The sequence below is a fragment of the Vulpes vulpes genome, chromosome 2 (genome assembly GCF_048418805.1).
Source record: "Vulpes vulpes isolate BD-2025 chromosome 2, VulVul3, whole genome shotgun sequence".
In the NCBI taxonomy this organism is placed as follows: domain Eukaryota; kingdom Metazoa; phylum Chordata; class Mammalia; order Carnivora; family Canidae; genus Vulpes; species Vulpes vulpes.
The window spans coordinates 153,638,914-153,662,497 of record NC_132781.1 but is presented as its reverse complement, the minus strand read 5'-3'; the positions used below and the strand labels follow the sequence as shown (position 1 = coordinate 153,662,497).

The 23,584-nt window shown below is 44.3% G+C and overlaps 1 protein-coding gene across 3 annotated transcripts in view; it reads right to left on the bottom strand.

The window, feature by feature from the left end:
- Nucleotides 1-2,150: 2,150 nt before the first annotated feature.
- Nucleotides 2,151-23,584, bottom strand: part of PAFAH2 (platelet activating factor acetylhydrolase 2) — a 30,314-nt gene continuing 8,880 nt past the window's right edge. For all 3 annotated transcript variants that reach the window (XM_072750696.1, XM_026014409.2, XM_072750695.1), the window contains 7 exons: nt 18,868-18,936; nt 17,946-18,087; nt 16,649-16,762; nt 13,294-13,385; nt 11,291-11,461; nt 9,224-9,378; nt 2,151-3,880 (listed from right to left, as the gene is read on the bottom strand). In XM_072750696.1, coding sequence (XP_072606797.1) covers nt 3,786-3,880; nt 9,224-9,378; nt 11,291-11,461; nt 13,294-13,385; nt 16,649-16,762; nt 17,946-18,087; nt 18,868-18,936 — 838 coding nt within the window. In that variant the 3' untranslated portion in view covers nt 2,151-3,785. The remainder of the gene's footprint in view (nt 3,881-9,223; nt 9,379-11,290; nt 11,462-13,293; nt 13,386-16,648; nt 16,763-17,945; nt 18,088-18,867; nt 18,937-23,584) is intronic.

Below are 23,584 nucleotides of genomic sequence, written 5' to 3'. Positions count from 1 at the left end.
ATGCAGTGACAGCAGGGACACTTGGCATCTGTGTGTGGTTGTGAAGGGACAGAAAATAAGCTTCCTAATGAAGATGGGTCCTGAGTACAGAGTATGGCCTCTCCTGTCCCTCTGTCACTCTGCAGGCCCAGGGGTAAGTGGTGCCTCAGAGGGAGAGAGGAACAGATATAGGTCCCCACAAGGCCCAGACATGGAGTTGGATCCCATCAACTGACATTTCAAGAGCCCTGTAGTCCTCTTAAAGATGAGCGAGGCAGCTATGTCAGAACATAGGAGAAAAGCAGCTGGGAACTTGATGAATTGAATTTGAAGTGAATGAGCCTCAGCCTGATAAGTGCAGGAAGTGGGAGGGATGAGGAATCTTATTCCAGTCTGTTTACTAATCTTCCCTCCTGTTGAATGCACAGAAGCTTCACCATGTACCACTAGGAGGCTTCACAGGGACAGTCCTATAATGGGATGCAGAACAAGATGTAAAAGAAACTCTAGATAACTTCTTTGCTTTTGGAAAGGATTCACTAGAAGGTAATTTGCCAGCAAATGCCAAATGATACGCACGATTACCTTACTTATCTAAAGGCCCATTTATCTGGTGTCTTTCAATCCCCTGGAAGCTAACAAAAAAACAGGACAAAGGACTAAAGGCCTGTGATATCCCTTCTGAGCAGTCAAAGGAAGGATATAAAGTCCAAGAGCTAAAGGCGGTGCATTTTAACTGCAGGAGGGTCTCTAAAGCCCTCTCTGACTACCTAGTTTTATTTTAGACAGATCAGAAGTCACAAATTTGAAGTGAATGGGGAGGGCTGCCAGGGGGCTGGCACGATAATTAAAGCCAATGAAGAGTGATGGCTGGCAGCCTGACCACAGGGGAGATAGCACAAACTCTGAAAGCAATCAAAAGAATTAAGAGGACAGTCACTGGGGCCACACAGGGTAGGTGCAAACAGCTATCCACATCTTTACAGACTGGAGGGCACCACTGCTTAGATAGTAGACCTGGTCAGATATGTCGGCTCTCTTCGGGTAGTATGGGATGTTAGGTATGGCCAGATTACTTGCTTTGGCTAATGAAATGTGAATGGAAATAGTGAGTGGCACTCCTGGGCAGAAGCTTCAGAGCTAGTGGGTGCTCCACCATGGCAACTGGCAATGAACACTTTCAGAAGGCAGCAACTCTGCTGGCCTGACTCGCCAAATGAGGATAAAAATGACACGAGGCAGAGCTTCCCCAACCAACAGAGAACAAGAACATGGGCAGGAAATAAACTTGTTTCTTTTGGGGGTTGCTTGTTACTACCACATAATCTAGTCTATCTTAATAGAAATTTCCTAAAAAGTTAGAGGTCAAGCTCACATTAAGAAAATATGTGCATTATCTTTTTGGTAGACTGCCATTCAAAACAGTCAGCATTATATTTTGTGGATTAAAGGATGATTTTCAATTATATAAAAATTCACCTACTCCAGTATTGCTACTAGATAAATGAGTCATTACCAGAACAGGAACTGAATGGAGGAGATGAATCCAGTTTCTGAGTACCTTCTTTGCAAGCAAAACATACCTGCAATATTCATTTAAGATAGAAGTTGGGTATCATGTGCTAATGCTGCCAGAACTTGTCCCTCAGCATCATCTGCAGAACCAGCCCCAGGCACAAGATGTGGCATCTACTGGTTCTGTGAGTGCAGAGGGGCTCTGCTCCCCATATGGGGCCTTGAAGGCTCGATTAAATATCTGTATGCACTCTCATAGAAAGAAGTCTAAAGCCCTCTCTGACTACCTAGTTTTATTTTAGACAGTTGTAAATAATGTGGCTGATCAGATGTCACAAATGTGAAGTGAATGGGGAGGGCTGCCAGGGGCTGGCACAATAAAAGCCAATGAAGAGTGATGGCTGGCAGTCTGACCACAGGGGTCAGGCCAAAAACTTCAAAATATACAGTCTTTTAAATCATATATGGAATATTTACAAAACTGACCTTACACTGGGCCCCAAAGCACGTTTCAAAAAATCTTGAAGGATGAAGACTACATGGGTTATTTTCTTTGACCACAAAGCAATAAAGCCAGAAAACAAAGAGCTATTAGAGAACTACAAAAATCTCACATGTTCGCAAAGCTGGGAACACACTTTTCAATAACTCATGGGTCATACATCCTTACATTTAATCTTCTTAATTCATGATACAGATTCCCAATTTAGAAATTCAGGAACTAAGAATGGAAAGAGAACACGATTTGCTCAAATTTACCCAGCTAGTAGTGGTAGAGCTGGGACACAAAACTAGGATACAGAATTTGAGAGCCCAGTAGTTTAATGAATGATATTCTCCTTATGTTCCATCTCACCGGAATTTATAAGGTGAATTCCCAAGGTCCACAGACTCAGTGGATCTGATGTTTCATGTCTTAGAAAGAATAGCTGTTGAGAGATGGGAGACATGGTCCCAGCTTGCTTTGGTGGCACTGACCTTGGATCTACTGTATAGAGATGCATTTCCCTTTTGCTCCTGCCTCGTCTGGGGCCTCCTACCTGGGCTGAGGTATGAAGTCTAGAGGAATGGAGAGGAGAGTGTCAGGTTGATGTTCTCGGATAGCTTTGAGTTAGATCCCTAGGAAGATTTCCTTTCCTTTTAATTTTTTTTTTTTCCACATGGGCATAAGTGGTAAGCGAACAAAGAAAGACAGAAGGAAAAGTTACTTCCAGATGGCTCGCCATCTTGCTCTAATGCAGATTAAATAAAGAAAATATTCCAACATAACATTAGGCAAACATGAGTATTAATATCATTCGTATTATAAATGGAACAGAATGGAAATTCAGCCTATATCTTGACTTACATTTGAGGCTAGGGCCTAAGAGCCGGTAAACAGACAACTATAGTACCCTGATTCTGAGCAAGTTGGAGGCTCATGATATCTGATGTAAGAGGCAAGACCAAAGTATTCCTAGACATCTCTAGGGGTGGCTGCCTGAATTTTAACTTACCAAACTGCCTCCCTCTTGTGGCGAGGGCTTATTCAAATGGCCACTTAATGGCATTCATCTATCTTCTTCACCTCCACCAACTTGTGTTGACTCTTGTCAAGATACACTTTTGGCAAACCTCCATGGCATCCAAGCTTCTACGATACCACTCTGGACCTCCGTTTCTCTCCTTATGCTGTGAGGACAATGTTGCTGCCTCCTCTGTGGGCTCACAAGTCTGAGGCCTGACCATGTTTCTTGCAACAAGAAGGCTTAAAAACAAATGGAAAATCTGATGGTGGTCCATATCCTAGAAAGTTACCAAAAGTGCTCAAACTTACCAAGTGGCCCTCGGGAGGGAGAAGGCTGAGAGGTAGGAAGAGACAGTGCTAGGCTGGGCTAAAGGTCTTGAACGTAGGTAATTTACTTCAACCCTTTGGTTTAATTTCTTCCACGCCAGAAGCTACACTGGCTCAAGGGGAGGGAGTAGGCCACTGAGTTAACAGTGCTCAGTTTGGGGTTTGAAGAAACCCCCCACCCCAACTCTACCCCACTGCTTGTTCCCCACACCATCAGGGTTCAGTTCCCAGAAAGCCAGTTTGCCAATCAGTAAGTGATCCAAGTCTCAGCATGAGTTTAAAATCAACAAGTCCAAGATCAAAGTATCCAGTTATCCAATCAGCAGTGTGATTACATCCTCTCAAACTGTGAAGAAGGGTCATCTCAACCAGTTCTTGATAGGAGGCTACAGGTATCCCTGTGCAGGCCCCAAATGGTAACTCAGCCCAGTGACCTTTCACAAATGGCCGGTTGTGCCTACAGGCTGGACAGATGGTGTGGGGCCCCTGGGGTAAGCGATGGTCCGATGCCTTCAATGAGGCTGTTCCATTGGTCATAGTCCTCTTTCAGGTCTGAGTGGGGGAAAAAAAAACAGGAAGGTTAGGGAAATCTTTGTAAGGTTAGAACAAAGAGTAGCTTCCATGGATTTGGTGGGTCATCCTAGAGAGGAGGGATACTAAAAGGATTGGTTAAGGTGGTTGTGATGGTGGGGATGCCTGGGTGGCAGAGTGGCTGAGCATCTGCCTTCAGCTCAGGTTGTGATCCCGGAGTCTTGGGATGGAGTCCTGCATCGGACTCCCCACAGGGAGCCTGCTTCTCCCTCTGCCTATGTCTCTGCCTCTTTCTGTGTGTCTCTCATGAATAAATAAATAAAATCTTAAAAAAAAAAAGAGAGAGAGAAGTGGTTATGATGGTGACCGCAGTATGGTAACTACCATTCATTGAGTGCTTTTATAAACATGCTACATAAATGACTTGCTTAACCTGTAACAACTCAATAATAACAACAGAAGGCAGCATTTACTGAAGGGTAATTCATCCTAGGGACTGTGCCAAACATGCATTGTTTCATTTAATTTTCACAATATCCCTATGTGGTAAGTCCTGTTTTAGCCCTATTACATTGAGAAAACTGAGGTTCAGAGATGCTACTCAATTCACACAAAGTCAGTCCAGGTGAGAAGTAGTAGAGACAGAATTCAAACCTGGGTCAATAAGGGTAGGAAGGGATGCCTGGGTGGCTCAGTGGTTGAGCATCTGCCTTCAGCTCAGGTAGTGATCTGGGTCCTGGGATCAAGTCCCACATCAGGCTCCCCACAGGGAGCCTGCTTTTCTCTCTGCCTAGGTCTCTGCCTCTCTCTGTGTGTTTCTCATGAATAAATAAACAAAATCTTCAAAACAAAACAAAAAGGGTGAGAAAATGGAAAGCCTACTTCCAAGCTCAGGGAAGCCGCTGGGCGGGAAGGAAGAGATCTTACGCATGCTCGCCAGTGGATGCAAATTCAGGGCCGCCTCAGTGGAGGGAGGGAAAGAACAAGACAGCAGCATCCTGAAGCAGCGTAACACTGGGTAGGATTCAAGAGAAGGCCCTGGGATGAGAGGCAGATGGGTCTAACTATCCAGCAAGAACAGTCAAAAAGGGTCCAAAGCCTCAGGCTGAGGGAGCAGAGCACAGCTGAACAGGCAAATGGTGCTTTTGTTCAAAACAAACAAAAGCTGGGACAGAAGGCAGGGACCACTCTTCCCCAGCTTTGGATTCCCAGTGCCCTGCCAAGAACCTGGCATGGAATAGGTCCTCAACAAGTTAGTGCTACATATTCATTAATTCAAGAGATATCAAGCACACCCATGATGTGCCAATCTGGTTTTGGTGCTAAAAATATATCCACACACAAATAGACACCCTTATCCTCACAGACCTCATAATCTAGGAGGCAGAGGTAACAACAGACACAATAAATTATATAGGATGGGAAAAGGTGATAAGTACTACAGGTAAAAATGGAGCCACATAAGAGAAACAGTGGTGGTGCCTGGGAAATGGGGATGAGGGGTAGAAGGGAGGGTACAATGTTTTAAAAAGGGTGGTCAGGGGCACCTGGTTGGCTTGGTTACAAGAGAGTCTAACTCTTGATCTCAGGGTCATGAGCTCTAGCCCCAAACTGGGTATAGAGATTACTTAAATAAATACATCAACTAAAATAAAAAGGGTGGTCAGAGTGGGCCTCACTAAGGTGAGAGTTGCACAAAGACTTACAGAAGTGGAAAGAACCCATGGGACTAAATGGAATAGTGTCCCAGGCAGAGGGAAGAGCAGTAAAAAGGCCCTGAAGGGGGTATGTCTGGAGTGCTGGAGGCTCGTACAGCAACACTGAAGGTGGCCTGGGGAGGAGCAGCAGAAAGGGGCAGGAGGGACCGAGGGTGTATCATATCAGCCCCACAGGACACTGGACATTGGCTTTGACACTCAGAGAAATGAGGAGCTACCAGAGAACTCTGAACACAGGCATGAGAGATCTGATTTACTTTCTATCAGGATCATTTTGGCCACTCGATTAAGAAAAGACCATGTAGAGAGGCAAGGACAGTGAGAAAGAACTTGGGACAGGATAGCAGTCGTGGGGGTGAGGACAAGCGATGAGATTCCATACGTAGTCTGAAGGTAGAGCCAAGAGGACTTCTGAGGTACTGGAAAGGGGATGTGAGAGCAGAGAAAAGAATGATGTCAGCTTGAATAATTCGGAATCGGGTTTTGTTGGTGATATCTATTGGAAGGAGAAACATTGGTGGTAGGTTATACAAATCTGATGTTCACGAGACAGATCAAACTGAAGATATATAGCAGGGAGTGGGCAGCCTGAGACAGTGTTTTAAGCCACAAGAGTGGATGGATGACATCAGGGGGTATGCATAGAGAAGAGGTCTAAGCCCTGAGCACTGGAAGCAGTAAAGTAGACTGAGGAGGAGCAGACGTCAAGATGGGAGAAAACCCACAGTGGGATGTCCTAGAAGTGAACACAGGGTTTCACAGAGGAGGGCGTCACTGACTGTCAGAAGCTGCTAAGTGCCCCAGCAGATGAGGAATGAGAACACACCACCAGATTTGAGGCCTATGAGGGTCACAGGCCTCACTGCCAGAAGCAGTTTTCATGGGGAACTGGGGTGCAAAAGCCTGACTGGAGTGGGTTTAAGAGAGAATGTAAGGAGAAGAACAGAGAAAGGAAAGATGGACCTTCTTTTGAGAAGTTTTGCTGTTAGGAGGAACAAATGGGGTGATAACTAGAAGGGAAAGTGGGGTCAAGAGAGGGGTCTTTTAAGAGAAATTTCAGGGTGAAACTCACCAAGTAGAAAGAGACAAATTGATGACTGAAGATAAAGAGGAAAAAATTGCTGGCACAATCAGCTTGAGTCCATGGAAGAGGGTAGAAGGGCTGGCCTTAGACAACTGACTGGGAAACAGTAAGCAGATGCGGGGCTAAGTACCTTCACAAAGGTGGGCAGATGAGGCACTAGGATTTTGAGGAAGTACTGACTCTTTCCACCTTCCAGTGACAAGGGAGGTGAAGTTCATCAGCTGAGAGACAGGGGAGGGGAAGGTGTCAGAAGTCTGCAGAGAAAGGAGAAGAGAGATCAGAAGAGAGGACAGATAGACAGAAGGTGCCTACAGAAGCGCCAATCTCTTTAATAGAAAAGAAAGAACTTCCCTGGGTCAGTGGCAGATATGCTCTCAGAGGTATTTTTAGGAGTGGTGAGAGGTACAGCTCACTACAATCCATCTTAGTTTCCCAGGTGATAATGTACCATGTGGCCACCAAAATGCTTCCTTTTGCCAAGCTAACTGCCCCAAGAGGAAAGTCTTTGCCTTTTCAGACTGTCTCATCTCTTCTTGCCTGGTTACATGAGAGCCTCCGACCGGGGGCTTTTCATCTCCTCCTCTGCTGGTCTCCAGCAATGAGTATATTAGCTCAACAGAATTGCTACTAAAGGCAGCCCGCCTCATCATGCCATGGTGGGCTCCCCTGTCATCTTTAGCTCTTACCTAATGACATGATGCCAATAGTTAACAGAGCAAGTGGGCCGAGGACCATGTAGTCAGTCCCCAATGAAGTCTAGAGTCACGGATCCATTCCTCTCCTACGAGGTGACGGGGTGATGCTCTAAAGCCTCTAGTAACCCTAGTCTCTAAATCCAGGCTGGCAGAAAGGCTCACAATGAGCAAGATGAAATGAACAGGCATACAAAATGCAAATTTAGGTTAAAATAGTCAATACATTAATACTAAAACAAATATATTTTAAAAGTAAACTGACTCCAAACCAAATTTGTTAGGCAATTTTGGAACTGTTAATGCACTCAGGCCATGCAACTAAGAGGCTGGTGTCCAGAGCACAGAGGTGACAATCTTGCTATACCACCGCTAGTACGTAATGTCCAAGTCAGGGCACTACATCTCAAGAAGCACCCTGACAAAGAGTGTATCCAGAGGGGATAATAAATGGCAATATGGAGAACTGCCCCAGTGGGAGTATCCAAAGAGCTGCCACGTGCAAGGGGTCTGAGACCTCCTTGGGGAGTTCTTGTCCCCTCAGGACAATCAGGACATGCAGAGAATTAGAAAGAATCAGATCTTGGTCTTGGGCTAGAGCTAAGTGACCTTCAAAACTCAAGGCAGCCTGGTCCCCTTCTGAAGGAAACTGCACTATACCCAACACTGCCAAGGGATCAGTCTGGGGCAAACAATGGTAGCCTCTGCCATGCTGGCTGGGTCAGAAAGGGACATCTGGTCAAGAGAGCCCTGGGCCTAGGTTGGGCAGTGGCCTACAATGTGTTGCTAGGTAAAGGTGGGCTGGGAGAAGAAAGTTGTCTCTCTTGGGAATTTTGGGAAATCCAAGAGAATATAGCCACGAGCAGTGGGAATCAGAGATGAAAGGATGCCACAAGGTAGAGAGACCAATCCATGAGTGGTTTGAGCCAACTGAAGCAATAGGGAACCAGTAACTATGAATAAGCAGATGCTAGCACCAAGAGAAAAACTAGAGTAGAGAAGAAGAAAAATACAGACCAGAGGCAAGAGATACAGAGATGTCATGAGAGGAAGAGACACAGAGATGGAGCCCACGAGAGAGGAGAGAGGGAGAGAGGTAGAGAGAGAGAGAGAGAGATCAGTCCTGTAAGTTATCTTGGTTCCTGTAACTTCACTTCCCACATAGCGGATATACTTTCAAAAACAAACTCTCCTTTTTATCTCAAGGTAAATGAGTGAATCTCTAGTCTTTGTAACGGAAAAGGCCTAATTAGAATATCATTCTTAAAACAGAGAAGCAGACAGGGCTAACCCTCATAGCAGCACACTCCATGCTGCTTGATAGTGTGGTAGGGAAGAAGGAAGAGGAGATCTGCTCTGGGTAGAAGGCTAGACCAAAGACCTCTACAGACCTTGCCATTTAGCTGGTCTGTGATGTATGACGCTAGCCATAAGCTTTCCACGCTTTATTTTGTTTAAAGCACTTCTACAAATTTAGCCCATTTATCATCATAACCTGCTCTATGGTACAGATGAGGTGAGTGGCAAGGAGTTAGGATGAAGGTAATGGAGGAGGGAGAGAGGTGAAAGTTCCATTTACACTGAAGAAACCGAGACTCGTAAGTTAAATGAATCAGCTAAGGTCATTTGGGTAGTAAGAGACAGAGTCAGCGTCTCCAAACTTTCAGCTAAGTGTTCTTTCTACAACTCTATGCAATTCTCTCCTTTATTCAGGCTTTCCTTTTGCCATAAATCTTCCTGATCTGGGACATGGTAGTAGTATAGGCCACTAATAGGAAATCTAAGGGACCCCCAAGTGGTAGTATAGGCCACTAGTAGGAAAATCTAAGGGGCCCCCAAGGTTCCCCACAAACTCCAGTCCTCTCCTTACCAAGGTGCTTCTGCAGGAAGGCCAACATGGCCCTCACCATAATCTCTTGACCTTCATAGGGGTCCAAGCTCCCACGGGTTTGAGTGGAGAAGAATTTACCAATCCAGTTACCAGCCACAAAAGCAAAATCAGTTTGACTCCGATGAACAGAACCTCTAGAGGAAAAGAGAAACGAATGACTGAGAATGACTGATCAGGGTGTGGAGGCCAGGGCACACAAATATTTGCTAAGCACCTACCATGTACAAGGGGCTTTGCATGCATTAGCTCACTTAATTTTCATCACAATGCAGGTGTGCCTAGCTTCAAAGCTGCCTCAACCCCTAGAGCACAACGTCTCACAGTGCAGAGAAAGGCTGAGTTAGCTGGAGGGGGGCAGACACAGGGCGAGGAGGAGGGACCTGTCACACCTGCCATTCCTCTGTGTTATCAACTACTGCACCATGGCTTTTTCCTGGTGACTTCTGAACATTCACAAAACATCAGCTCCTTCTTCTTCAGAACTGTACCACAAAGTAAACAGGAAAAGGAATCACCTGCCTGTACCTAAGTAATCAGAAAAGTAAGGGCAAACACTTATTTATAAAAGATGGGTTTCTGGATTAGAATTTAAGTTCTTTGATATCAAATACATTTAATTCAAAAGTGCAATTCTCACTAGGTTCATTTTGGACTATTACAACTAAATTTACTACTTAATTCAATGAGGGAAGAAATCTAAATGCTAACATTTGGTTGGTATCCTGCAGATAAACTGACTTTTTAAAAAAAATGTATTGTTTAAGGCACATGAAAAAGTGTAAAGAATAATGTAATGGATACTTGAGTATCCAGTGCTCAGGTTAAGAAGTTATACTATATGTTGGTAAATTGAATTCAAATAAAATATTATAAAAAAAAAAAAAAAGAAGTAATACACTGCTAATAGTTAAATCACCCTTGGGTACTCCTTCCCAGCTGTTCTCATCTCCCTTCCCTCCAGAGGTCAGCATTACTCTCAATCTGAGTGGCCTGGGGAAACTGTCAAGCAGTCCTCTGCTGCCAAGAGATCAAAAGGTCAGGGGAGGGCTGGCGCTAAGGAAGTGAGCCTAGCCAAGATGAGCAAGGGAAGAAGTACTGACTACTGGAGAAGACTCCTAGCATTCCAGGGCTTTGGATTTAGCATTTCAACTACCAGAGGTGATTCCAAAAGTCCTTGACATATAGTTACTTGTTTTGCTGAAATAGGACCTGGGATCCTTAACACATGTGTTGCTCGGCTCTGCCAAGCTCGAGTGTAGGGCAGAAGAAAGTCACAGACTTGTCAGTGAGCCTTTAGCCCTAGGCCTGAACTCTGTGCACTTCCAAATTACAGTACTTATCTGAAGATCACTCAAAATTTTCTTTCTGTGATAAACGACTCCCATCTGTTAGTGCTAGGAATGGAAGTGAAGAGAATATGGTTTATCTTGGGCAGAATACTGATGGTTTAAGGAAGATAATTTGAATTGAGGTATTCAAGGTCTCCAAAAGTCTATCTTGTGAATGTCAAGAGTCTATTATAGGGCAGCCCAGGTGGCTCAGCAGTTTAGTGCCGCCTTCAGTCCAGGTGTGATCCTGGAGGCCCGGGATCGAGTCCCACATCGGGCTCCCTGCAGGGAACCTGCTTCTCCCTCTGCCTGTGTCTCTGCCTCTGTGTGTGTGTGTGTGTGTGTGTGTGTGTCTCATGAATAAATAAATAAAATCTTAAAAAAAAAAAAGAGTCTATTATATTTACACTCTTCAAATAAAATTCCCAAATGAGGTTATGGATCTCTGGAGTCCATCCAGACCCATACTTTCTCTCTCCAATTTACAATCTCCACAATACCCTTTTCCCAGAAAGCAACAGGTAAATTCTGTCATCAAGTCATGGCAGAGAAGGACAGATATGAAATCCTAAAGGAATTAAGACTTTGCACCTCAGGAAGAATTTAAGTATCGAACTAATGGGTAGAACTTACAGATAATTTAGAAGAAATTAAGAGAGCCACTGCTGAGTAACAAATGGAGAGGACACTGGGGGTGATGATCCTGGGGCTTACTCACAGCACAGTTATGATTCTGGACTGTTCATGTTGAGCACATATCTTCTTCATCAAGTTGACACTCTCCACTGTTTGGAATTTCTCAGCATTGATAAAGAACACAGGGCCTCTGGCTTTGGGGTAAAAGTCATGTTCCAGGGGAAACATCCAAGCATCCAGAGCCACAGCACACCTGTGACAGAACCAGACAATTGGAACTGCCATACAGAAATCCAGGCAAAAATAGTTAGGCCAGTGGGGGAAGTGCCAGGGCTCTTCCCTTCTGTGGGACAAAGGCTCAGAAAGTCAAGAAGGGGTTACCAGAGCCCAGGCCCTTCAGTTAGGATCTTGGATAGAGATCACTTTTATCTGTCACCAAAGATCATTCTATATTTTAATTAATTAACTAATTAATTATTATTATTTTAAAGGTAGGCTCCACGTCCAACATGGGGCTTGAACTCACAACTCTGATATCAAGAGTCGGATGCTCTACTGACAGAGCAAGCCACGTACTCCCGATCCTTTTAGATCTCAAACTCACTGACAGCAAGGATCAGACCTTCTCCTGGGTCTACTCTCAGGCAGCTGACTTAGGTTGCTCAGAAGGCATTTTATTCATTCAACATTCATTGAGTACCTACTATGTGCTTAGCCCTGTGCTGTGGATACAGGGATAAGTGACACGGTTCTTGATTTTAAGGAGCTCCCAGTTTAGAAGGGGAGACAGAACAGAAAAGGGAACAAAACAGAGCTTAGTGCCCTGACTACATAAGGAGCTATGTGAGACCACAGCATGTGTGGACGGGAGGTCACAGATCAAACACATGGCCAGTGTGTCAAGCAGTAATCTGTCTCCTGGGGCAAAACTAAGGCCCCAAGATTAGCACCTCTCCCCCACCCAGGGTTCCTCCATTCTTCACCTCAATAAAAGACAAGCATCTCCTTACCAAAAGGAAAAACCTGACTCCTCTCTTTCCTTCACCTTATAAGTCACCAAGTCCTGAAAATTCTAAAACATATCATGACTCAATTCCTCTCTCTCCATCCTAATGCAAATCCATCACCTCTGCCCTTGACTGAGATAGCCTTCCTCTAAGTAGCCTCCTGTTTTTCAGTCTTGTCCTGCTACAAGCCACTCTTCATACAGTAGCCAGAGGGATCTTTTATTTGTTTTTTTAATTTCTTTTTTTTTTTTTTTAGTAGGCTCCCTGTCCAGTGTGGAGCCCAATGCAGGGCCTGAACTCATGACCCTGAGGATCAAGATTTGGGCTGAGATCAAGTCAGGCACTTAACCCACTGAGCTACCCAAGTGCCCCCTTGAGGGATCTTTTAAACTGTAAATAAGACTTTTCTCGAGGCACCTGCCTGGCTCAGTTAGAGGAGCATGTGACTCTTGATCTCAGGGTCATGAGTTTGAGTTCCATGCTGGGCGTAGCAATTAGATAAATGAATAAATAAAAACTTTAAAAAAAGGATTTTTTTCTGCTTAAAATCCTTTGGTGGTTTCCCATCATACTGGAATAAAATTGAACTCTCTTACTCTGGCCAAAAGGCCATGTGATCTAGCCCATGTTATCTCTCTGACCATATCTTGAACCACTTCCCCCTCACTCACTGTGCCTCTCCCACACTGAAAAAGCAAGTTTCTTTCTACCTCAGGGCTTTTGCATTAGCTGTTCCCTCGGCCCAGAATGATCTTTCCCTAGACCTTGTTATGGTTGGCTTCTTCATAAGCCTTGGCTTATGTCATTTTCTTAAAGAAACCTCCAATTACTCCAGTATATCAGCCTAGTTTATTTTCTTCCCTGAACCTGAGTGCTGGGGATTTGGCTGCTAGTTGTTCACTAGCCTGTCTCCTCCCAAAATAACGTAACTCCATGAAATCAGAGACCTTGTTTTCTTGTTCACCATGGAATCCCTAGCTCCCAAACCAGTGCCTGCCACATAACACTTGTGTGACAAATATTTACTAGATGAATGAATGGTGTGCAGAGCTCACATAAGCATCGTTGGGACACTCACCGAAACTGGGTCTCCTTGGCCAAAGCCAATAGAGCTGTAGCCCCGCCAAATGAATGTCCCATCACAGCCACACAGCTCATGTTGATGCTGCCCTGAGGAAAGCAGAGAACTGAACCAAATCAGAAATGCATGACTGCTCTTTCAGGAATTCAGAGGCAAGAGGCAAAGAGTGAGACAATGATGCAGAAGCACAATACAGCGGGTGAGCTCCTGCCTGCATAGTAAGAACCTCTTGCTCCCCAGGCTGAACAACTTTCTGCAGTCAGGAATTCTGAAAACTATGTTTTTCATCTCTGTTTTTGTAATCATACCACCTGTAATACCTGGACGAGGGGAGACATCCAAATATCTATGAATAAATGAATAGGTCTAAATGATGTGATTCCATACAGAGCCATCCATGTCAGAGCACACTGGGAACAAGAACTGTCTCCTATCTCTAGATCCCTGTCTTACAGTTGCTCCAACAGGGTGACAGAGACACCAAGTCAAAGACAGAATGGGAAGCTCATGCTGCCTGTCCACTTTCCACTGAAGCAAGGCCGCTCATGCAAAAACAAACTCTGGTTCTACTTCCTCTGGGTATCTGTTCTGACTTTGATCCAGCAGAGTGAGTCTGCTTGTTCCTCCATGCTTTGCAAGTAGCTATTTCTAGTTGTCCCCAGAAGCCTTCAGGGCACGGTTATATAAGAAGCCACTGCAGCCACCTGCTGAAGGGCTCCAGGGAAATCTCTCTGCCTTTGTGGCCCAGTGTCTGCCCTGAACCTGTGCTCTCCCCAATTTCTATCCTAAGACTCTGTATCTAAATTCTCCCCATTTGCTTAGTTATCTTCAGACCAACAACTTGGTTGATGGCCGCTTCAGCTTTTTTTTAATAGGCCAATATATTTATATACCTTGAAAATTGGGAGTATATAGTGAAGTCACCCACGTACCACATTCCCTTTCCACACAGCTGCCCAACACCTACCCCCAAATGGGTAAGTTTCTTCAGTGTCTTTGCAGAGCTTACTTATGCACAGACAGGTAAATGTGAATCTACACGTCCACTTTTTACACAAAACTTACCTTTGTGAATAATAATATTAGTTTACATAAAGACCTTCCTTATCCTTCTTTACAGTTACATCTGGTTTCCCCATGGCGTAGACAGCTGGTTAATCACCAAATCTGTCTCTCTTCTTTCTGGACATACAGCTAGACTCTGTTTCTCAGCAGTTGGATGTGCCCTTGGAACTGAGTTCTAGCCAACAGAATGAGTGTGAAAGCAAGATCTCCACTTCCAGGGCCTGGCCCATAGAGAGTGTTTCGTATAAACCTCCACACCTTTCCCCACTCCTGGCTTAATGCACACAGTGGAGTTGGGTTTCACAAGTAGAAGAAGGTAGAACTATAAGCTGGAAGGAGCCTGGATCCCTGAGTCACTCCTTGCAGAGGAGCATCCATTTTCAACTTTATGTGGGAGAGAAGTAAATTTCTACTGTGTTAAACTACTGAGATTTGGAACTTATGAGTTACAGCAATTAGCATTATCAAAACGATTACGTCCATTGTTTCATAATCTATTAAACCACTTCCCTTACTGAAGAACACTTAGGATACTACCAATCTTTTGCTGTGAAAGACAACAGAGGAATGAATAACCTTATACATATATCATGTTGCACGTGTACAGATATCTATAGAATAAATTCCCAGAACTGCACATTGCTGGGTCAAAGAATATGCACATTTGTACTGTTGATAGCTATTGCCATATTGCCCTGCATGTGGTAATCTGGACTCTCATGGGCAACACAGCAGAATATCTACTTTCCCATAGCTTTGCCAACAGGAGTGAATAACCAATTTTCTGATCTTAATCTGAGAGGTGAAAATGTTCTTAGAGCTGTTTTTATCCTATATTTCTCCAAAATAAAATAATCCAACTAAACTCCTGCCTGCCCAATGCTTGCCTCAGGATCCCAGGCATGCAGCCTTGCACTTCAGTGCCTGGGACCCTGCTTGTCTGCTGGGAGCTGGTGGCACACAGCAAATAGCTGTTAAAGTGCTTTAGATGTCTGCCTTCCCAACTGGCCATCCAGGCAGGTACTTTGCCCTGGATGGCCTCAATTCGACCAGAGCCTTTAAAAGGCATTTTCTAACAAGGCTTTGGGGCATACGGCATAGGCTTTGGGAACAAAAAGTCCCAGTTTGAAGTCTGACTACCACTTACTTAGCTATGTGACCTTGGGTAGATACTTAGCCTCTTTGATCCTTCGTTTCTTTCTATGTAGAGAGCTAATAGTGCTTGCTGTAAGTTTGTATGAGGTACTCTTATCATGGTACTCAGAGAGTAGTAATTGCTATTTTATAAATATTTGTGTATATAAATGTACACATACACATACCATTCTCATTCATGCAATGGAATATGACATGGCTACTAAAAGTCATGCCATAGAAAAATATTAACCATTCAGACTTTATGCTAAGTGAAAAAAAAGAGCAACAAAACAGCTTGTATTAAAGTGATCACATTATTGTTTTTAAAAACATATACGTATGTGTTGAACACTTTAAAGGAACTGGAAGGACGAACATCAAAATGTAAAAAACTTTTTTCTTCACATTTTTGTGTGATTTCTTGGTTCTCTAAATAGAGCCTGAGCTACTTTTGAAATTAGGTGGAAAAGATCAGGGGGTTGGGAATGTCTCTTCGTGGGTATCAAATCCCATAGCTGGGACAGTTTCTACCCTCCTGGGAGGAATTTTAGGATTCTCTCCAAGTTAGGAATTAGCCTGCTACAGACACAGGTTGTTTGTTGCCTAACACACCTTCCTTTGGGGAACAAACCATCTTTCCTTTCTCCATGTGGACCTTTTGGGATGCCAGTTCCTGATGCTCAGGCTCCCCTGACTCAAAAGTGTGTGTAGAACATAGGCAGGCCAATCAGAATACCCTGTCCCTCTGATACAGTGATGGGTCCAGAAGGGACATGTAACCCAAGCAGGGCCACAGCTTTCCCAGACTAGTGAAAGCCAACAGAGTCTCTTTTCCTTTTACATTTGGAGAGAGTGGAAATACAGTCCTGGGCTGCCAGCAACCATCTTTCTTGCCTAATGGAGAGAATATGGTAAGAAGGGAGCGCACACACACAGAGTTGGAACTGAGCCAGAAGAAGGAAGAGGGAGTGCCAGAGCTTTGATGACAATGTCTGAGACCCTGGATTGGCCTGAAGCCTTTGGTCTTCCGACTTATTTGAGGCAATAAATTGTCTTTCGGTTTAAGCTAATGAGTTAGGTTTCTATGATTTGTAACCAAAAAAGTCCTGATGAATCCATGTGCTCCAGGTCATCCCAATTGCTACCATACCTTCAAAGTCGTCAGATCCAACCCATCAGGCAAGATGTTGAGAACAATCTGCCCAGCAGTGACCTCTTGCAGGATCCTCAACACCCGAGTACACTCGCTTACCCTCTGATACACCTGCAACAGAGACAATGGTGGTGGGAGCTAGAATGTGACACAACCACCCAACAAGAGTCTAACTCTCCAACAGAGCCAAGGAAGGATGCAGGGATAGTATGCCCACCTCTATCTCAGCAAGCACTGTGGGCTCCTCATCCTGAGAAAGACTCAGCAACCACCGAGCAGCTCACCTAACAATACACTGGAGTTGGCACTACTACTGAGACTCTACCCACTTCCCCATGGGGGAGTCAGGAGGACCCAATAAGACAACATATATGAATGTACCTTGAACCACAAAAGGAATAAAAGTATTTTTTTATAAACCCAGTACTGATTTCTACTTGCCTACTTGTAGTACACATCTATTGTTTTCATCTGCCTAGTACTTACCTGCCCCCACTTCACTCATTATCCCTGACTTTTGAGGACTATGCCCTCCTCAAATCTTTCAATGTCTTTCTGATGAGAATTTCTCATTTGGGTACTTCCTCACGGCCTAGGAGCCTCCCTCTAGGATTTTTCACAGTGCAGCTTGAGGTAGGTGTGGTGACTAGGGGATGACCCCCAAACACCCCTATTCTTTCAGGTGGTGAGGTCAAACATGCAAACTCAGTCTGTCAAGAGCTGTGGTTCTGGGGCACCTGGGTAGCTCAGTCAGTTAAGCATCTGCCTTTGGCTCAAGTCATGATGTCAGGGTCCTGGGGATCGAGCCTCACGTTGGGCTCCCTGCTCAGGAGGGAGTCTGCTTCTCACTCTACTGTTTTCCCCACTCATGTTTTCTTTCTCTCAAATAAATAAATAATCTTTAAAAAAAAAGAGAGAGAGAGAGAGAGAGAGAGAGTGAGCTGTGGTCTAACCTCACAAGGTAAGCCAGTTTGCAGATAAGATCAACCAGCAGAGGAGACAGAGATGAGAGAGAGAGATGGTATTGGAGTCTCGCTCCAGTGGTCCTGCTCTTCTTCTAATCTGCCTGTATAAACCAGTCAATCCTCTCTTTTGCCTAACAAGATTAAATTGAGTTTCTGTCACCTATAATAGTTTAGAGTCTTGATTAACACCCCATTTCTCTGACGTGGCAAGCTCAGACCCTCTATAAATGAGATTGCGGGACAGAAGGTTAGTTAGAAGTCTTCTTAGTGACTGTAGTATATGGAAGAGAGGCTTATCAACTCTCCCTCCCCAACTGGCACAAGCCTACCTGGCAATTCCGGACATGGAATTCCTTCTCCCCTTCTTCAATTTGTCGGTGAGGGATCCATTCCTCCTCCAGTGACTCATTAGTGGCCTGGCTCTCCTCCGGGGCCTGCTTGCAGAAACAGGTGGTCGCAGCCGACCCATCCCTGAAATACACATACCACCAGAGAAACTCAAAGACATTTTTCAGCTTATTTTTCCCCTTTACCAAATCCTCCATTTCCACCAAGACACTCTGGATCCCCTTGTGTCTAGCAGGCAGAAAGATATGGGGGGCATACAGAGGAGAGGAGAAAAAATGGATTTTGAAGACCAACTTGGGTTTGAACCCCAACTCAGCTGTGTCACTTCCAGCAAGAAACCTTTGAACTTTGGTTTCCTCACCTTTTTTTTTTTTTTTAAAAAGATTTTATTTATTTATTCTTGAGAGACACACACAGAGAGAGGCAGAGACATAGGCAGAGAGAGAAGCAGGCTCCATGCAGGGAGCCTGATGTCAGACTCGATCTGGGGACTCCAGGACCACACCCTGGGCTGAAGGCAGGCACTAAACCGCTGAGCCATCCAGAGATCCCACTGATTTCCTCACCTTTATTTATTTATTTTTTTTTTTAATTTATGATAGACACAGAGAGAGAGAGAGAGAGAGGCAGAGACACAGGCAGGGGGAGAAGCAGGCTCCATGCACCGGGAGCCTGATGTGGGATTCGATCCCGGGTCTCCAGGATCGCGCCCTGGGCCAAAGGCAAGCGCCAAACCACTGCGCCACCCAGGGATCCCCGATTTCCTCACCTTTAAAATGAGTAGAACACCTGCCTTGCATGGTCGTTGTGAAAATTAGAAATAATATGTCGATAAGGAACTAGCCTATGTCCTAGGATATATCCCATATCCATGATAGTTTGTTAGGGCTGTCACCCTCTCACCTGTGTTCTGGTACAGCAACCACAAAGCCGTGGGAGGCCAGCTCCATGCAGAAGGCCGAATACAGCGTCCTAGAGATGAAGGAAGGAACAGAGAGAAGTGGTCTAAAGAATCGTGCCCCCCCGCAGCTCCCATTCCAATCATGCTCTGCTAGTGACCATCTCAAAAGACTGGAGGAAGTTGCATTTGCAGCAGCCCTCCTCAAGGTGTCTTCTTTGGTCAGTACACCACTTGTCTCACGGGGCTCCAAGAAGCAAGTGTAAATCATCCCTGGTGTTTTCAACCCCACATGAACTTTTGACTCATCTCCTCCACCCACCCCCAATACGATTTGGCTTCTTTCACAATTGCATTTCTATCGTCTATATATTATGGTACATCCTCCAAATTAGTTGGTCACATTTCTGAAGACAGGCACTCTGGCTATTTCTGTAATATGCAAATATGCACCTGTGATTTAGCATGTGAATTTTGTCTGTCCTCCAACTTCTCAGAAAAAAAGGAATATGGCAGACACTATTAACTGCCCAAACACTTTTTTCTCTCCTCCTTAGTAGCAGAATCTGATTTTCAGACGAAGATAGAGTTATGGCATCGATTATGACATTTCCCAGCCTCTCCTGCACCCCGGTTTATCAGTGAGATTAAGTTCTAGCCCAGCAATAGAAATATAATGCTGCTCCCATAAGTAATTAAAATTCTCTAGTAAATACATTTTTAAAGTTAAAAAAACAGGTGGAATCAACTTTAATAATATATTTTATTTAACTCAATAGAGCCAAAACATTATCATTTTAACATATGATTAAAATGTCTGAACTAGGGGTACTTGGCTGGCTTAGTCAGTAGAGCATCTGACTCTTTTTTTTCTTTAAGGATTTTATTTATTTATTCATGAGAGACACAGAAAGAGAGACACAGAGGGAGAAGCAGGCTCCACGCAGGGAGCCTGACATGGGACTCCATCCCGGGTCTCCAGGATCAGGCCTTGGGCTGAAGGTGGCGCTAAACTGCTGAGCCACCCGGGCTGCCCAGCATCTGACTCTTGATCTCAGAATCATGAGTTTGAGACCAACACTGGGTATAGAGAATACTTTAAAAAAAGAATGTCTGAATGAATAAAATATTTTATTAAGTTTTTTTTTCCATATGAAGTTTTTGAAATCAGTGTGTATCCTTTACTTCAGCACATCTCAGGCAGCCCGGGTGGCTCAGCAGTTTAGCACCACCTTCAGCCCAGGGCATGATCCTGGAGACCCAGAATTGAGTCCCACATTGGGCTCCCTGCAAGGAGCCTGCTTCTCCCTCTGCCTGTGTCTCTGTCTCTGTCTCTCTCTCTCTCTCTCTGTCTTTCATGAATAAATAAATAAATAATTAAAAAAAAATACTTCAGCACATCTCAGTTTAGACCAGCTGTATTTGTAATGTTCAATAGCCACATGCGGCTAGAAGCTACTCTAATGAACAGAGCAGCTCTAGTCATTGGGACTAGAAGCAATTGTGTTGTGTAGACTTTCAGAAAAAATAAAAACAAAAACTTTCAGAAGAGTTCTCCTTTCCTACTGCCTGGAATGTAGATGTAATGGCAGGAGCTAGACCAGATACCCAAGGTCATTAGATAGCCTTACAAAATGGAAGCCACATGTGGCAAAGCAAGGTGATAAAAGAAGTCTGGTTCTCTGGTAATTCTGTGGAAGTACCATATCATCTCTGTCTACCACCAGCTTTCTTTTAGCTGAGCAAGAAAGAAATCTTATGTTGCTTAGGCCACTATTGTTTGGGGTTTTCCTGTTAATACAACTTGCCTGGATCTTAACTGATTCAGGAAGGTCAGAAAGGACAGACATTAAATTTCTTTTCACCTTCTCTCACTTCCCCGAGGGAGGCAGGGAACTGGACACAAGAACCAGAGAGATCTCTGATCCCTTCCCAGTTCAAACTGTATAACCTTGGGCAAGTCTGCCTTTTAGAGCCCTTCTGGTTATCTGTAAAACAAGCATCCTTCACCACTGATCTCACAGGACTATGTGGAAACCAAAGGAACAATAGTACACTGCACACAGGTAACATTTAAATGCACATACTCCTCCCTGGAGTGGGAACTCATAGCCTACAAAGATTTCAGATTCTGAATTAACCACATATACAACAAGAGGAAACCATATCCCTTTCCCTCCCTGTCCTTTTTCTTGGAATTTCATTTTGGTTAATGAAGTGTATTTATAACTGGCTTACCCAGGTTAATTGAGGTGTGAAGTCTCCAAACAGATTCTTAGACCAAAAAGACCACTCTCCCAAGTCATGTTCTCACCTGCTCTCTGTATAAAATAGCTGTGAGCTTAGGAGAGAATGTTTCTTACTTCTTTTTCCTGCTAGACTACAGTCCTTCTGAAGGCAGGAATTCTGTCTTAGTCCCTATTGAATACACAACCCCAGCATAGGCCTCAGCATATGGCACGTATTAAATTTACTGAATAAGAGCAACATTGAAAACCATCTAGTTGTTTTGCTGGCCTTATCTTTGCATTTACTCTCCTGCCATGGAGTAGTTATGTGAGTTCAGTCAGCCTCCCCTAGTGGATGCAATTCCTTGATTTGTTTATCTCCACAGAACTCACCTTCTCATGCCACACAGCTGGCACAGAATAGGTGCCCAAAAGATATCTGCTAAATGAATGAGAACCTAGCAAAACATAGCCCTTAATAAATATTCTTTGGGAAACTACTACTTTCCAGGCATTGTCCTAGGCACTGGAAGAGACAGCAGACAGACAAGGGCTCTGCCTTCATGGAGCTGACAATCTAGTAGGAAAGACAAACCCTAAAGAATAATCACACATGTAATTAATTCATTACAATTATGGTAAGTACTGGAAAGTATAGGTTAGCCTATGAAAGCACATCACTGGAAAACTTGAACTAACATAATACAGAGGCCAGGATGGGTGTCCCTAAGAAAGTTATACCCAAAGTAAGACCTTGTGGGTAATTTGGAATTAGTTAGGCAAAGATGAAGGAGTGGAAAGCAGGGAAGGAAGAGAGGAGCAGAATGGCAAATATTCCAGGCAAACGGAATAGCCACAAAACACAGCACAGATAAAAACTCTGAGGCAGAAAATAACATAGTGCCTTCATGGAAGCAAAAGAAGGTCAGTTTGTTTAGAGAGCTGGAGTGGGGCAAGTAGTAAGAAACAAGGTGGGAAACTTTGAGAGCTGTATTTTTTTTTTTTTTTTAAGATTTATTTATGACAGACATAGAGAGAGAGAGAGGCAGAGACACAGGAGGAGGGAGAAGCAGGCTCCATGCTGGGAGCCCGACGCGGGACTCGATCCCGGGACTCCAGAATCACACCCTGGGCCAAAGGCAGGCGCTAAACCGCTGAGCCACCCAGGGATTCCCCTTTGAGTGCTATATTAAGCTCAAAGGGCGATTACAAAGACTAAGCAGGGAAGTGACGTGCATTCATCTATTCAACAAATATTTACTAAGCATCTACTATCTGCCAGGCACTGTTCTAGGTGCTGAAATGACAAGACCCTATTTGCTTTTAAAATAGATCTCCCATGGGCAGCCCAGGGAGCTCAGCGGTTTAGCACTGTCTTCAGCCCAGGGCCTGATCCTGGAGACCTGAGATGGGGTCCTGGGTTGGGCTCCCTAGGTGGAGCCTGCTTCTCCCTCTGCCTGTGTCTCTGCCTCTCTCTCTCTCTCTCTCTGTGTGTCTCTCATGAATACATAAATAAAATCTTTAAAAAAAAAAAAAAAAAGATTAAAACAGATCTCCCTGGGGCACCTGGGTTGCTCAGTTGGTTGGGCTCTGGGTCCTAGGATCGAGCCCCATATTGGGCTCTATACTCAGCAGGGAGTCTGCTTGAGATTCTCCCTCTCCCTCTGCCACCCCCCCCCCACCCCGCTCATGCTCACTCATGCTCTCTCTCTCTCTCAAATAAATGGATAAATCTTTAAAAAAAAAAAAAAGCAAAACAAAAAGCAGATCTCCCTGACTGGACAATGGCTTGGAGGGTGGGGACACAAAAACAGACACCTTTAAGATGTGTAACACTCTAGGACATAAACTAGACTTATGTGTTGATAATGAATGTATAGTCAGAATATTCACAAATTTAAACAGGAACATATAGACTAAAGTTATTAAATTCTAAGACACAGCAAGGTACAGAAATCAGGATTCACGAGAATTTGGAATGGATATGGCCTTACAAAAATCAGGCAGAGTTTCCCGAAGTCTGGTAAGAGAGATCATCCCATGTTCACCATCCCATGTTCCTCCACGTACAGAAACTGAGAAAACTGTGCATGTGTACGCTTACTCGGTACCAGTCTAACCGAATCCTCACAGACCATGCGATGGGAGCAGCATTCCCACCTGACAAACGATGAAATCCAGGCTTGAAGAGTTCTACAACCGTCCCAAACTCCCACAGAGCACAGGGGTGGTGGCTGAGACTCACAGGTGAGGCTCTGAGCTGCAGGTGTGCAGAGAGTGAGCCCATCTTACTGCTTGGTCAGTGCCACGGCAGAGCTGTCCCTCCATGGATACCGAAGAAATGACTTTGACTATAAAGCTCAAACTCCTAATACTTCTCGTGCTGTTACACAGAGAGCTAAAAGTGTTTATTTGTAAGTGTTTATGTTTAAATAGAATATAAATGTAAAATAAGTTATGTTTATTTATTTATAAATGCAGCAACATGAGAAGC